A 17,180-nucleotide genomic window follows, 5' to 3' on the forward strand; every position below is an offset into this window, starting at 1 on the left:
AGTTGTGTCCAAACTGTTGACCGGCACTGTACTTTTTAGTCAAACTAAATTCCCTCTTTATTGCCTTTGACTATTGTTGTATACAATGAATGCCAACCTTAGTAAGCAAAAGAACTTAGTAAAAGAACACAACAATAGTCTACTATAATAACTACAATGATAAGAGACCACTATTTTAGCCATTGTAGAGTAGGTTTTCCTCAAAGGCCAAGTTTCCTCTCCACCATCCTTGGTTCTTCTATGGGGTTAGGGTTTACGGCACACAGAAGAGCTGTACAATTGAGTACAAACAACAGAATCAGCAATCTCTGTAAAGCTCTGTAAAGCCTGGATGGTCCCTCACCGTAAATAAACTGGCTATTAAATGTAATACCACTTGTTGTGTAAGAGAAAACACCACGTTGTTAAACATAGTGTTCAATTTCACATGTCAGAGGAAATATTGGGCTGTGTTCTTTAATGAGTCTCTAACTTTTTATATTTCCAATAAGGGAGTTATGAGCTCGATTATGCTCACTATTGGAAATTAAGGTACCTGACGCCAAAGGACAGGAAGCACAGAGAGGTAAATGTGTTAAAATATTATTTAAATGCATAATTCCTTCCTCCTTTCTGATAGTGACATCACATAATTGGTGAAAAGAGTTTCTGGACATCAGAACAGCGATCACTAACCTCGATTTAGATGAGGATTTTTGCTTTAATGAGTCGGAGGCAAATTACATACTGATCATCCCAGACCAGGCCCAAATTCCTGACACTCGAAGAAGGAAAAAGCGGTGCTATTGGCCGGCGTGTGGGATACCTGACGAGACCACGTCAGCGATTGGATAAACCCCCTCTACCGTCCGTTATATTGGAGAACGTGCAATTACTGGAAAATAAACTGGACGAGCTCTGTTAGAGACAATCCTATCAACGTGATCTGAATAACTGTAATATCTGTTTCTCCAAGTTGTGGCTGAACAAGGACATGGAAAATATAAATCTAGCTGTTTTTTTCTATACATTGGCAAGACAGAACGGCAGCGTTGGGCAAACTCGGGGGGTGGTGTGTGTCTCTTTGTTTTCAACAGCTGGTGTGCTGTAAGGAAGTCTCGAGGTTCTGCTCACCTGAATATGAATAACTCATGATAAGCTGTAGTCCACACCAAGAGAGTTTTCACATATATTATTTGTAGCTGTCTACTTATCACCACAAACCAATGCTGGCACTAAGACCACACTCAATGAGCTGTATAGGGCCATGAGCAAACAACAAAATGCTCACCCAGCGGTGGCGCTCCTAGTAGCGGGTGATTTTACTGCAGGAAAACTGAAATCCTTATTACTTCATTTCTACCAGCATGTCACCTGATGCTAAGCTACAGGACTGTTTCGCTAGCACAGACTGGAATATCCACAGAAGATGAAATCTCTATTGCACTCCACACTGCCCTTTCCCATCTGGACAAAAGGAACACTTATGTGAGAATGCCGTTAATTGACTACAGCTCAGCGTTCAACACCATTGTGCCCTCCAAGCTCATCACTAAGCTAAGGACCCTGGGAATGAACACCTTCCTCTGCAACTGGATCCTGGACTTCCTAACGGGCCGCCCCCAGGTTGTAAGGGTAGGCAACAACACATCTGCCATGCTGACCCGCAAACATGGGGACCCATCAGGGGTGCGTGCTTAGTCCCGTCCTGTACTCCCTGTTCACCCATGACTGAGTAGCTGTGCACGACTTGACTAGCTGCATCATCGCTTGGTATGGCTACTTGGCATCCACCATAAGGCGCTACAGAGGGTAGTGCATACGATCCAGTACATCACTGGGGCCGAGCTCCCCGTCATACACGTCCTCTATACTAGGCGGTGTCAGAGGAAAGCCCTAAAAGTTGTCAAATACTCCAGCTACCCAAGCAGTAACAGAGTGCCAAGTCTGGGACCAAAAGGCTCCCGAACAGTTTCTAACCCGAAGCCATAAGACTGCTGAACAGTTACTCAAATGGCTACCCTGACACGCACTCACTCACACACACATACACACACACGCATATTGATGCCACACACAGACAAACTTTCACACATGCGCTGCTGCTACTCTGTTGATTATCTATCCTGATTGCCTAGTCACTTTTACCCATACCTACATGTCAATATTACCTCAATTACCTCAGCTATCTCGTTCCCCTGCACATTAAGTCGGTATTCATCTTCCTATATTGTTTTTGTCTTTTATTATGTTACTATTTTCATTTATATTTTTTCATACTTTTTAACTCGGCATTGTTGGAAAGGGCTCGTTAGAAAGCACATTATAGGGCTCGTCTACACCTCTTGTATTCGGCGCATGTGTAATACAATTCAATTAAATTTGATTTGAGGTTAGTGATTTCTTTTTGGAAGTGTGGAGGAAGGATGCATTGTAAGAGTATTGAAACCGAACAAGGCTCTAGAGTTTACAACCAAACGCTTTCTCCCTCCTTGATTAAAGATTAATACATTAATACATTTATACATGAGGCGGTTAGAGTCTCGGATAATATCTCCCTGTATAATCTCTAGACGAATGACTGAAAAAGGGATGTTTACTTTTTGGACAGTTAACCTTTGAATTATGTCTGATTTCTCTTTGGCCTGGGGATGAGATACACTTTAATAAGGGTTAAGAGCGTGTGAACTTTGACCAAATCTCAGTTGTGCGACATACATTATCTGCAGGAATACAGACCAGAATGCAGTGTGAGTCAGTCAGAACAAAGCTAAACTGAAACAGTCGGTCGCAACATTGATCATATTAAAGACCTTTCGTTGTGCTCTGAAAATGACTTTCCATTCCTTGTGAAAATACCAGCCTTGGAATTAAAATTCAATGTACATAAGGTGCAATAACGGTTGGGGAAGCTTGGCAGCCAGCCACATTTTGACCTCATGGTTTGGAGCTGTGGTGGCACAGCCCACAGAGAGAGAGAGAGGAGTGAGAGTCACAGAGAGAGAGGCAGAGAGCGAGAGAGAGAAAGAGGTTTACTGCAGTTCCATCACACACAATGCCCCTGAAAGGACCCCGGCGCTCTAGCACAATTCTGCAGCTTCACCAACAATCAGTTGAACTCAAGTTCATCTATTTAGATTTACTCCCATTGTGTTTCGCACAGAATCTATCTAGCAATAGCGAGCGGGGGTAGGAATACAGGGGATTTATTGGGCTTTAAAAAGGTATTTACAGCCACATTTGTGGAGTGACTGCCGAGAGCAATGACTGTGAGGGGAGGGAAAAAATGGTAACTTTACGTTTGGCCCCTGCCACTCTGCTCCAATCAATCAAACCCAGTAGGTTTCATCGTCTGGTGAAATCACAGAAATAGGATTATGTCTTTGTGAACGCCACAAACCAAAGATGAGGGCTGTTGCGGTGACCGTATTACCACTCCACCGGCAGTCATGAGTCATGACCGCAGTCAAATTCCACGTGACCATTGAGTCACGGTAATCACCTCTTATGCACCCTGGACATGCGTTGGCTAACGACGTCCATCTAACCACTCTGACATCAATGCAAAAGAAATTGAAAATCACATAAATCCGTATCATGTTTTTAAAATGCACCTCACTGTGATCTATCAATTTGAAGAAAGATTTTCAACAATAGCTCGAAACTGAGTGGAAAACATGGTCATTGTGGATGTTGCTTCAAAGCCAAACAACAAAATAGACAGTGCATTGACAGGTGATGCATTTAAAACACTGCATGCAGAACGCCCATACGCATATTAGAGCTTATTCATACGCACAGACCTGAATATGAGCCCCCCCAAATAAACTGAATTGAAATAATGATTGTGCCGTTACACAATATAGCCTCATAGCCTACCACATATTACACACAGAAGAAAAAGATTTTAAAAAATGGAATAGATTTAAGATGTCTTTGGCACATAATTGGTCCAGCTTATACTCCAAAATGAAAGAAATTCTAGTAATCGCCTTTGAGTGCGGACTGTACTACAGTGCCTTGGGAAAGTTTTTTTACCCCTTGACGTTTTCCACATTTTGTTACGTTACTGCCTTATTCTAAAATGAATTAAATATTTAAAAATGCCTACGCAATCTACGCAAAATACCCCATAGTGACAAAGTGAAAACAGTTTTAGAAAATTTTGCAAATATATTTGAAGTAAAAACAGAAATACCTTATTCACAGAAGTATTCAGACACTTTGCTATGAGACTCGAAAATGAGCTCAGGTGCATCCTGTTTCCATCGATCATCCTTGAGATGTTTCTAATACTTGATTGGAGTCCACCAGTTGCAAATTCATTTGATTGGACATGATTTTAAAAGGCACACACCTGTCTACAGTACCAGTCACAAGTTTGGACACACTTACTCATTCAAGGGTTTTCTTAATTTTTTACAATTTTCTACAATGTAGAATAATAGTGAAGACATCACAACTATGAAATAACACATATGGAATCATGTAGTAACCAAAAAAGTGTTGAACAAATCTAAATATATTTTATATTTGAGATTATTCAAAGTAGCCACCCTTTGCCTTGATGACAGCTTTGCACACTCTTGGCATTCTCTCAACCAGCTTCTTCAACTAGTCACCTGGAATGCATTTCAATTAACATGTGTGCCTTGTTAAAAGTTAATTTGTGGACATAATTTCCTTCTTAATGCCTTTGAGCCAATCAGTTGTGTTGGGATAAGGTAGGGGTGGTATACAGAAGATTGCCTTATTTGGTAAAAGACCAAGTCCATATTATGGCAAGAACAACTTTGAAAGTTTATTATTGATTTGTTTTATCTATTTTTATTTAACCTTTATTGAACAAGGCAAGTCAGTTAAAATTAATATTTACAATGACGGCGCTAACCCGGACGACGCAGGGCCATTGTGCAGTCAGAAAAACAATCAAGAGCTATGATGAAACTGGCTCTCATGAGGACCGCCACAGGAAAGGAAGACCCAGAGTTACCTCTGCTGCAGAGGATAAGCTCATTAGTGTCAACAGCACCTCAGATTGCAGCCCAAATAAATGCTTCACGGACTTCAAGTAACAGACACATCTCAACATCAACTGTTCAGGAGGAGACTGTGAGAATCAGGCCTTCATGGTCGAATTGCTGCATAGAAATGACTACTAAAGGACACCAAAAAAATAATAGACTAGCTTGAGCCAGGAAACACGAGCAATGGACTTTAGACAGGGTGGAAATTTGAACTTTGGTCTGATGAGTCCAAACTATAGATTTTTGGTTCCAACTGCCGTGTCTTTGTGAGATGCAGAGTAGGTGAACGGATGATCTCCGCATGTGTGGTTTCCACCATCAAGCATGGAGGAGAAGGTGATATGGTATGGGGGTGCTTTGCTGGTGACACTGTCAGTGATTTATTTAGAATTCAAGGCACACTTAACCAGCACGGCTACCACAGCATTCTGCAGTGATACGCCATCTCATTTGGTTTGCGCTTAGTGGGAATATCATTTGTTTTTCAACAGGATAACAACACACCTCCAGGCTGTGTAAGAGCTATTTGACCAAGAAGGAGAGTGATGGAGTGCTGCATCAGATGACGTGGCCTCCACAATCACCCGACATTAACCCAGTTAAGATGGTTTGGGATGAGTTGGACCGCAGAGTGATGGAAAAGCAGCCAACAAATGCTCAGCTTATCTGGGAACTCATTCAAGACTGTTGGAAAATCATTCCAGGTGAAGCTGGTTGAGAGAATGCCAGGAGAGTGTACAAAGCTATCGTCAAGGCTTAAGGGTGGCTACTTTGAAGAATCTCAAATATAAAATATATTTTGATTTGTCTAAGACTTTTTTGAATACTACATGAGTCCATTTGTGTTATTTCATAGTTTTGTTATTTCATGTCTTCGCTATTATTCTACAATGTAGAAAATAGTTTTAAAAAAAACTTGAATGAGTAGGTGTGTCCCAACTTTTGACTGGAACTGTATATAAGATCCCACAGTTGACAATGCATGTCAGAGCAAAAACCAAGCCATGAGGTCGAATGAATTTCCCATAGAACTCAGAGACAGGATTGTGTCGAGGCATAGATTTGGGGAAGGGTACCAAAAAAATGTCTGCAGCATTGAAGGTCGCCAAGAACAGTGGCCTCCATCATTCTTAAATGGAAGAAGTTTGGAACCACCAAGACTCGTCCTACAAAGTACTAAGTCAAGGGTCTGAATACTTACAGTTGAAGTCGGAAGTTTACATTCACTTAGGTTGGACTCATTAAAACTCCTTTCTCAACCACTCCACACATTTCTTGTTAACAAACTACAGTTTTGGCAAGTCGGTGAGGACATCTACTTTGTGCATGATACAACACATTTTTCCAACACTTGTTTATATACAAATTATTTCACTTATAATTCACTGTATCACAATTCCAGTGGGTCAGAAGTTTACATACACTAAGATGATTGTGCCTATAAACAGCTTGGAAAATTCCAGGAAATTATGTCATGGCTTTATAAGCTTCTGATAGGCTAATTGACATCACTTGAGTCAATTGGAGGTGTACCTGTGGATGTATTTCAATGCCTACCTTCATACTCAGTGCCTCCTTGCTTGACATCATGGGAAAATCAAAAAAAGTCTGGTTCATCCTTGGGAGCAAATTATAAAATGACTGAAGGTACCACGTTCATCTGTACAAACAATAGTACGCAAGTATAAACACCATGGGACCACGCAGCCGTCATACTGCTCAGGAAGGAGACGCGTTCTGTCTCCTAGAGATGAACGTACTTTGGTGAGAAAAGAGCAAATTAATCCAGAACAACAGCAAATGACCTTGTGAAGATGCTGGAGGAAACAGGTACAAAAGTATCTATATCAACGGGAAAACGAGTCCTGTATTGACATAACCTGATAGGCCGCTCAGCAAGGAAGAAGCTACTGCTCCAAAACTGCCATAAAAGAGCCAGACTATGGTTTGCAACTGCACATGGGGACAAAGATCGTACTTTTTGGAGAAATGTCCTCTGGTCTGATGAAACTAAAATAGAACGGTTTGGCCATAATGACCATCATTATGTTTGGAGGAAAAAGGGAGAGGCTTGCAAGCCGAAGATCACCATCCCAAGCGTGGAGCACGGGGGTGGCAGCATTATGTTGTGGGGTACTTTGCTGCAGGAGGGACTGGTGCACTTCATATCATGAGGATGGAAAATTATGTGGATATATTGAAGCAACATCTCAAGACATCAGTTAAAGCTTGGTCGCAAATGGGTCTTCCAAATGGACAATGACCCCAAGCATACTTCCAAAGTTGTGGCAAAATGGCTTAAGGACAACAAAGTCAAGTTATTGGAGTGGGAATCACAAAGCCCTGACCTCAATCTATAGAAAATGCGTGGGCAGAACTGAAAAAGAGTGTGCGAGCAAGGAGGCCTAGAAACCTGACTCAGTTACACCAGCTATGTCAGGAGGAACGGGACAAAATTCACCCAACTTATTGTGGGAAGCTTGTGGAAGGCTACCTGAAACGTTTGACCCACGTTTAACAATTTAAAGGCAATGCTACCAAATACTAATTGAGTGTATGTAAACTTCTGACCCACTGTGAATGTGATGAAATAAATAAAAGCTCAAATAAATCATTCTCTCTACTATTATTCTGACATTTCACATTCCTAAAATGAAGTGATGATCCTAACTGACCTAAGACAGTGAATCTTTACTATGATTATATGTCAGGAATTGTGAAAAACCGAGTTTAAATGTATTTGGCTAAGGTGTATGTAAACTTCCCACTTCAAATGTATGTAAATATGATATTTCTATTTAAACATTTTTATAATTTAGCAAACATTTCTAAAAACCTATTTTTGCTGTGTCATTATGGGGTATTATGTGTCGATTGATGAGGAAAAAAAAGAGATGTAATCAATTTTAGAATTAGGCTGTAATCTAACAAAATGTGGAAAAAGTCAAGGGGTCTGAACACTTTCCGAATGCACTGTATTATGATTACTGTATGGACTGGTTACATTATGGTTGCCTTATGCTATGCTCCAATCTTTCTATCCACGAGTCTGGGAGATAACGTATAGGCCTAGGTGATGCTGTTGGTTCATTGATTGTGCTTGTAGAGTTAGCCCACAATTATGGTGAATTTGTATTGGATTTTTAATAGCCAGGTGAAAGCTCTGATCCCCTATTAATGTCACCTTTTAAATCATCTTCAATCAGTGTAGAGAGGAGGATAGAGGTCAAAGAAGGATTTTTGAGACATGGATTGTGTATGTGTGCCATTCAGACGGTGAATCGGCAAGACAAAATATTTAAGTGCCTTTGAACGGGGTATAGTAGTAAGTGCCAGGCACACTGGTTTGAGTGTGTCAAAAACTGCAAAGCGGCTGGGTTTTTCACACTCAATATTTTCCCATGTGTATCAAGAATGTTCCACCCCCCAAAGGACATCCAGCCAACTTGACACAACTGTGGGAAGCATTGGAGTCAACATGGGCCAGCATCCCTGTGGAACGCTTTCGGCACCTTGTAGAGTTTATGCGCTGATGAATTGAGGCTGTTCTGAGGGCAAACGGGGGTGCAACTCAATATTAGAAAGGTGTCCTTAATATTTTGTACACTCAGTGTGTATTAAATGGATTTATTAGACTTTTTTAAATGTTGGGGCCTAGACGTTCCAAAGTCTTGCATCAGTGGCTTGTAAGTGTGATGGTGTGGAGATGCTAAACAGAATTTTATGACCACCGCAGTCCTACCAAAGACTTCTTCTTCTTCCCTTCTTCTTCTCCGGTCAGATGAGACTTTGGCGAATCCTGGCCGATGAGTCGTGTCACCTTGTCTGCGAGCAACTGAGATTATGTTGTGTTTGCGAGAAGCTGACCTTTTCCGAGCAGCGTCCATTTTAAATAGGAAAATGATTGCTGTTCAGAGATATGGCGGCGCGGGGACGACGAGCCTTTCAATCAAGCCCGCTGTGACTGGATAAATGTTTCATTTTCACTCTACATTAGGCAGATTGGAAGGATTGTGAGATTTGGGTTTCCCGGGTGTGACCGGTGAACAGGTTCTCCACAGGAAGCCATCTTTGTTTTTTTTCCTGAATGCCAGCTGCCATGTGAGGACTGGCTTTCCTGAATGGCAGGTTGGCAGGGCTGTGACACTTTTGTAATGACTGGATTAAAGGGTTCCGGGGAAAATAACATTACATGGCGAGACTTTGGGCTTAAATAAACTCCCTGACACATTACACAATGAGTGACACAATGAGTTTAGAGGGCATCCAGCCTCTCTCAGGCACATGAGCCTACACTGTTGGGGTAGCATACGCTAACAAGCATGTAGATTAATGGAATATAATTTCCATGTTTTCACATACAATGTACCAGGGGTGACTCAGTCCAACCGGGACACCCAGTGATGTTTTCACAGTGACCATGAAGCATAATCAAAAGTTGAAAGTCTTTAACATACCAACCTTTTGTTCTGAATGACAGCCGGCATTTTATTTCATCGAAATCATGAATCCTTCTCCGATAACACCTCCAATCTGACCCTAATATGCAAACAGATAAGAAACAAGCCTCATGTTTACCTCGTATTCCTGCGAAAACTTTAGGTTGTCGTTGGCTTTCAAACGTTCCAGATGATCAGCTAGGTCCAGGATGGGGATCGGTGGGTGGCTGGCCATGCCTGTCAATCAAACGGGCGAGAGGTCAGTCGCCAGGGGTGAGGGGTCGATACCACGGTTACAACCAGTGAATCATTATAAAAGCAGCATGTGTGTAACAGGGGGATGGAGAAGTGGATCGTTGTTAGGCTATTCTTTCACTCAAAGCAGTGGCATGCTCATAGGAAGATATGGACAGGAAAGGAAGTCAATGAGAAGTCATCGAACAGACTTCACTTCCTGTAACACTTCCTACTGTGAGAGAAGAATGTTATTCACACCGAAGCGGCTGGTGGGAGATAGCATGACGGAAGACATACTCACAAACAAACAAACCAAACCACAAACAAACAAATCACGAAGTTAGGCCAAGATGTTGTCTGCTTTGAGTGATGACATGTTACTAGGGGGTGTCATTTTTTAACTCCGCCTCCTGCGATGGATGACATGGCAATAAGTACCGTGTGGATTAGATGGGGGTGAGATTGACTACAAGTTTACGTAGAAAGGAGGAGGAGAGGGGGATGAAGAGAAAAAACCAGAACAAAACAAAAGAGAGAAAGAAAGAATGTGGTGAATGCATAAACAAGACCAACTAACTTGACAAATGGAGGTTACTGGGGTAACCGGGGTCACCTGAACCTGCGGAGGAAACGGCGGTATAAATAAAAAGTCTTAGACGATCTTAGAAATGTGATGAATGTTTTGTTTTAGGGGTAGAAACTGTTGGGGAAGGTAACTGACGGAAACTAGAATTATACACTATCATCTAAATGTCACATAGATCTGTTAGTAACGCATACATTGACATGCTAGAAGCTAGCCTACGCCACCATGTGTAAATCGGTGGGAAGGACATGAAAACACTCAACAAAACAGAGCCGGGAAACAATTCGGAGACGTTGAAGAATTGAGTCAAGCGATCGCACAATCCTATCATAATGAGATCCATTCTGACCGTCAGATATCCTACAAAGTCTGCAGGCAGGAAGTTTCACCTTGCATAAAAAAACTTTGGTGGACTTTACTTTGACAAGGTAGAACTGACATTGTAAATAGTGTTCGCACACAGGCTACCAAATATATTCTGTATAAGTTGTTTGTGGTGAAGGTATGTGAGAGAACAGAGAAGAGAGCAGAGAAGGGGGGTTGTGTGGGGTTGACCGAAGTCACTATGTATGTCCAGGCTTAAACACAGCTCCCGAAACGTTGACTAAGGACAAGTGCTGTCACCCAGTCCCAGATAGCAGAGGTTTCATAATAGCCGGGACACGGTGACGGTTTTCCCACTCTCCCGCCTGAGACAAGTGTCTGCAAGGGCAAGTTAGTGGTCTTTTCATCTACACTGATAACACAAGTGGGCATTAGCTAATGGAAAAAGCGAAAAAGCGGTGCCTCTTTTCTCCCGCACTCACTCGCTCTATTTTTCCAAGAGGGTGTTTCTATCGGCCCCTACCACTCAAGACCCATTTTCAGCCGCCGGTTGACAATGGAACTATCACTCGCCGCGTGGCGCCATGCACACATCAAGCATCCTCAAGATGGAAATAAGCATTGAGGAGCAGCGAGGTGAGAGAGGGAGGAAAAGAGGGAGGGAGCGAGGGAGGGAGGGAAGAGAAACTAAGTCTAATGTAGCACCAATCAGAATTGGAGAAGAAGCTCTAAAAGAGAGAGAGAAAGATGTTTGGACCGCTCGAGCAAGTCGAGAGGCACTTTGAGAGGCTCTTTGGAAAATGAGAATGGTGTGCGAGTCTAATCAAGATGGTTGTAGAGGATTCTGGAAATAGGGAAAGTGTGGTGGTTTAGATCACTCTGAAGTCCCCTTCTCAAAGTGAAAACTGAGAGGGGAAAAAAACGCCCCCTTTGCCAAGTTTGACATTTCCAGTAATGGATATAACGTCATTGAGAGTAGGGGTTTAATAAATATGCATAATCTTTCAAAAAAAATCTGCCTGCGGCTGGGATATTTTATTTCCTTTTCATATGAGCTGACCTGAAAAATGTGGCTTTGATATTACATTATTGTCAGTCCCCGAACACCTGTCCCACTGCTCTCGCTGCCAGAAGAACTCCAGTACCAAGTTGAGCGTGTCTTTTCACTCAAAAAAAAAAAATGCATTGGCTATCCAAGGGACAAATGGACTGTGACAGCCATCTTTTCCCCCTCTGCAACAAAAAGGGGTCACAGAACCAGGCAGCTCAGGCATAACCGCTGTTCACCTCGAAGGTCAAAAGGGAGGGGACGTTTGTGTTCACAACTTGTCACTGGCCCACTCTCCACCGTCCACTGCCTCATGTACAGGATGTAACATGGCACTGTGACACTGTGACTTCCAACATGCTACACTGTCACTTTGAGACTAGTGTTAGCTTGGCAAAGGCTGCACCGACCTACAGATGTAGGATCTTAATTTGATCACTCTTTTGTTGCTGAGAATTTTCCTTCACAGCAGTGTAAACGTGTAGTGTTTTCAATGTTTAAAAATATTTCCACTTTAAAATGTCAGTCTTGATTTGCCATAATAATAAATGTATCAACCCCACATAATAATTCACATTTCCTGTTGCTACAGGATTATTTTCATGCTATAGCAAACTGTCTGAAATAAATATCCTACATCTGTAGCTGACCCATGAAGACAAGGATGATGGTAACTGCCATGAAAGTATTAGCCTTGCACTGCTGTCTTCAGCACCTCTCTTTGCTCTCTCCCTCTCTGTCTCCTGGGAGGAGTTAATCAGTTTTGACCCTGTGCATCTTTTCCCCACCACCTGTCCATTTTCCATCATGTCCTGCCACACTTTGAACAATGACCCCCCCTGAATGTTGTAGTCATGGGAACTCTGTGAGAAGTGTTGGTTTAGCATTGAGGTGTTGACTTTTAAAGAGGTCATGCCTGAGCAAGCACATCGCAAAGAGGAGACATTCACACACTTTCCCAATGATAACAAACAGATTTGATATATCACATTAATTCTGCTGCTTCACTCACTAAGTCAGGTGAAGATAAGTAACTACAGCCATCTTAATATAAAGCCATCTTAATTTGACTAAGATGTCCGTAATTTCTTAAATCATTCAGTGATTATGGATCTAGGAAGCTTTACAGTGGTTTGTGTGATTTATGTTTGCTATCACAAAATTCCTTTACCAGGCGTTTGGAAGTTCATGCGTCGAAGCTCCACAGGGTCGGTGGGGTTATGAGACGGAATCTCCTTACTGTTGGGCAGACTTCCTTTTCTAGCTTCGGATTCTGCCCTTTTCCTGTGGGGATAAAACATGAATACTTTTAAAAAAAAGTTTTGTGTTCTATCGTTTTTTCGGTGCATTTTCATCCCTTTCGAAGATATTTCCCAAAATGAAATGACATCCGTATAAAATGTATACATTTTCCATATACAATGTCTTGATGATGAATTACATCTGATGGGTTCCAGCATAGTTTGCGTTCTCCTTTAATCCGCCAGATTGTGTTATGTTTTGTATTCATGGGGATGAATGCTACTCTTAGTGGGACATATATCTTAATGTTCATACAAGTTGATCAGATTCACATTTCAAGAAGCATGTAGTTAAAGCCCAGTAAAGAACTTTAGGGCATCTTTAATTCATTCCGATAATGGGAATGCGGTCTAACAAATTCCATATCATGCTTATGAGAGGATAGAGAGGTGCCATAAATACACTCAATCCCTCTATTAACCTTCATGGCATTGGGAGATTTTAACAATTAAATATAATCCATCTACTTCAAGGATATAATGCTTTTGACCACTTATTTATAAAACTGTGCAGTCTCTGACAAAGATCTTTGACAAATAGATCTGCCCAAAGACTCAATACGGTGACATTCCATCTGTCTAACAAGAAGTGTACAGAGTACACTGGGGGACTAGCACTATACTAGAAGTGACCATTCAAAATAGTTTAGCATCATTTGACCTCTGACCTCCAACCTCTCTTCATTAGGGTTAAGTAAAATCACTAACCTGTGACCTTTGCATTATATGGGAAGCAATGAGGCTTGTGTAAATAGCCTGGGGGGTCAATGGTGTAATGGTCAAAAACAACAGCAAGGATGAAATGGGTCGTGTGAGGTCATCGTTGCATGCGTCTGAAAACAAGTAGATGGGACCATAAAGAATGAGTCATACGATTTGCTACATTTGGTGGAGAATGCAGGCATGAAAAATAAAGGCTGAATATGATAGCATGGGTACATCTGAACAGATATCTGAACACATACAATAGTCTATGTATGACATTGCAAGAGTACGGCAGAGTGTACCTACAACTTAATAGCCATCTACCAATGCAAGGGCTAATTTGGTAAAAACACAGGGTTAATCCAATTGAAAGCTGAATAAAAAATGGAATGAAATGATTTGGGAGTAGGAAAGCTGGGCAAACGCTGTTAAAGTGTTACAGTACCGGTACAGTATAGTGCTTTCCCGGCCAGTGAGTACATTTGGCTGTGATGTAATGCTGTTGAAGAAATATATCTATTTGTGATATATTATTGGCATTCAATGTTCATGCCAACTAGCATTTTGAGAAGTAAGGAGAAAGTGAGGGGGAGCAGTCTTGGCATTGTAATGCATGTTGGTTCTGTTCAAGGCATGCAAGTCAGTTGTTTCTTGTGTACAAGCGGTGAGACATTGAATCCAGTAGAAATCTAAGAAATAAGGATTTCTAGGGGTTGTGTTTATCAAGAAATTGACCATTTGTATTGAGACAGACAGGACATTTAGACATGTTTGGTCAATGGAAAAGGTGATATGGGTTTTTGTCAAATACAAAATAATATTACTATTTTTAATGTAATGTAGGGTGAGAGTAATGGAAGAATGGAAAGCACACATACATTTTTTGAAAATGAACTGTCCTGACTGATCAAATATATGATGTCGATTCAAATACTATCATTTGGAACGTAGGTCAGAATTCAATCAATGCAAACAGCTGACTTTAAAAAGTGCTTTGGAATTGCACAGCAGTGGGGGAACTCACTTTCTGCAATGATTGAACTCTGCCCAACAAGCTAGAGGGTAGGACATGTCTGCAAAGGGATAAAAACAAGGGTTGAGGTGGGGATAGTTGTGGTATTGTCAGCCATATCACATCCTTTCACTCTTACCTGTCTGGTTTGCTGCTCCATTCGTAAGCAAGGAAAAGAAAGCATGACAGGATGTTAGCTGGCACCACAACGTGATCCGTCGCTATGACGACTTAATAATCCTGACAACAGTATCATGCCCCATGGCCGAAGTTGAACTACCACGCTTATATTTTATACTGTAATGCCCTATTTCCTGTTTAAGAAGAATAAACATGGATCTAACTACAAAAAGACAACTGAGCGACAACAATCGCATCTCAATGTTGGTTGGCATGCGATATTAGTGTCCTTTCACTACCGACACCACGCTCAATTATGTCACCTTGGGTACTTGTCGTTTAAAATCATATAATCTCATACCAGGTGCAATCCAAAGTGATTGTTTGTCACTCGAGCATGGAAGGGCTCTTGTGTATCTGATTACTGTATATCCTAAAGAATAACTACATCAAGGCAACAACACGGGACAATTGTGATAATAATGATTACTAATTATACAAAATAATGTGCTTGCATAGAGTTTCTAAGAAAATACATAAAAAAGATTAGATAATAACATTTGAGTTTAACGTTGTAACAAAAGCCACTTATGTTTGTTGTGATCTATAATGGGGTCTGGGACATAGGGAACCTTTACTTTCAGCTCAGATGAACATAAACAATTTTGTGACCTGTATCCAAGTGTGCATGTAGGTGTGCATCTTGCTGTGACTGATTTATACAGTTAATCAGCAATGCTGTGGGGCTATTATTTCATCCTTCCCCCCTGCCGCAACACACACAGTAACATGAATGTTGTCCTTTGCTCCTCACACAGGGCACCAATTCTACTACATACAAATGTATCTTAACAAGTGAAACATTTCCTGGTTATGTTCCCGGAAAGTCCCGACACGCTGGTGACATTGACTTAGTAAACACATTGACTTGGTAAACACGCTGGTGACATTGACTCGGTAAACACGCTGGTGACATTGACTTAGTAAACACAGTGGTGACATTTACTTAGTAAACACGATGGTGACATTAATTTAGCAAACACGCTGGTGAATTTGACTTAGTAAACACAGTGGTGACATTTACTTAGTAAACACGGTGGTGACATTAATTTAGCAAACACGCTGGTGAATTTGACTTAGTAAACACAGTGGTGACATTGACTTAGTAAACACGCTGGTGACATTGACTTAGTAAACACAGTGGTGACATTGACTTAGTAAACACGATGGTGTCATTGACTTAGTAAACACGATGGTGTCATTGACTTGGTAAACACAGTGGTGACATTGACTTGGTAAACATGGTGGTGACATTGACTTGGTAAACACAGTGGTGTCATTGACTTAGTAAACACGGTGGTGACATTGACTTAGTAAACACGCTGGTGACATTGACTTGGTAAACACAGTGGTGACATTGACTTAGTAAACACGATGGTGTCATTGACTTAGTAAACACGATGGTGTCATTGACTTGGTAAACACAGTGGTGACATTGACTTGGTAAACATGGTGGTGACATTGACTTGGTAAACACAGTGGTGTCATTGACTTAGTAAACACGATGGTGTCATTGACTTAGTAAACACGATGGTGTCATTGACTTGGTAAACACAGTGGTGACATTGACTTGGTAAACATGGTGGTGACATTGACTTAGTAAACATGGTGGTGACATTGACTTGGTAAACACAGTGGTGTCATTGACTTAGTGAACACGATGGTGACATTGACTTAGTAAACACGATGGGGTCATTGACTTGGTAAACACGGTGGTGACATTGACTTAGTAAACACGGTGGTGACATTGACTTAGTAAACACGGTGGTGACATTGACTTAGTAAACACGGTGGTGACATTGACTTGGTAAACACGGTGGTGACATTGACTTAGTAAATGCTCTGGTGACATTGACTTGGTAATTGTTGTGTAAATCTTCTCAGGCGCAAACAGAAACCAGAGGGGTGATTCCATACCTGACAGTTAGTTCTTAAATCAAATAAAATGTAATATTATTGGTCACATACACATGGTTAGCAGATGTTATTGCGAATGTAGTGAATTACTTGTACTTCAAGTTCCAACAGTGCAGCAATAAAAAACAAGTAATCTAACAATTCCACAACAACTACCCAAAACAGACAAATCTAACTAAAGGTATGTAATAATAATATATACATATAAATATATGGATGAGCAATGACCGAGCGGCATAGGCAATATGTAATATATGGTATAAAATACAGTATATACATATTGGATGAGTAATGCAAGATATGTAAACACGCTTAAAGTGGCATTATTAATTATTAAAGGGACTAGTGACCCATTTATTTAAGTGGCCATTTATTTAAGTGGCCAAGTCTGTATGTAGGCAGCAGCCTCTCTAAGCTCTACTCGG

The 17,180-nt window shown here is 41.2% G+C and overlaps 1 protein-coding gene across 22 annotated transcripts in view; it reads right to left on the reverse strand.

The window, feature by feature from the left end:
- Positions 1-17,180, reverse strand: part of LOC118368770 (receptor-type tyrosine-protein phosphatase delta-like) — a 597,123-nt gene that overhangs the window by 39,326 nt on the left and 540,617 nt on the right. For 10 of the 22 annotated variants that reach the window (XM_052497200.1, XM_052497201.1, XM_052497198.1 and 7 more), the window contains 4 exons: positions 14,798-14,812; positions 12,812-12,924; positions 10,260-10,301; positions 9,585-9,682 (listed from right to left, as the gene is read on the reverse strand). In XM_052497200.1, coding sequence (XP_052353160.1) covers positions 9,585-9,682; positions 10,260-10,301; positions 12,812-12,924; positions 14,798-14,812 — 268 coding nt within the window. The remainder of the gene's footprint in view (positions 1-9,584; positions 9,683-10,259; positions 10,302-12,811; positions 12,925-14,797; positions 14,813-17,180) is intronic. The other 12 variants (XM_052497206.1, XM_052497205.1, XM_052497215.1 and 9 more) reach the window with 3 other exon arrangements.

Source organism: Oncorhynchus keta, chromosome 35, assembly GCF_023373465.1.
Source record: "Oncorhynchus keta strain PuntledgeMale-10-30-2019 chromosome 35, Oket_V2, whole genome shotgun sequence".
NCBI classification, from domain to species: Eukaryota; Metazoa; Chordata; class Actinopteri; order Salmoniformes; family Salmonidae; genus Oncorhynchus; species Oncorhynchus keta.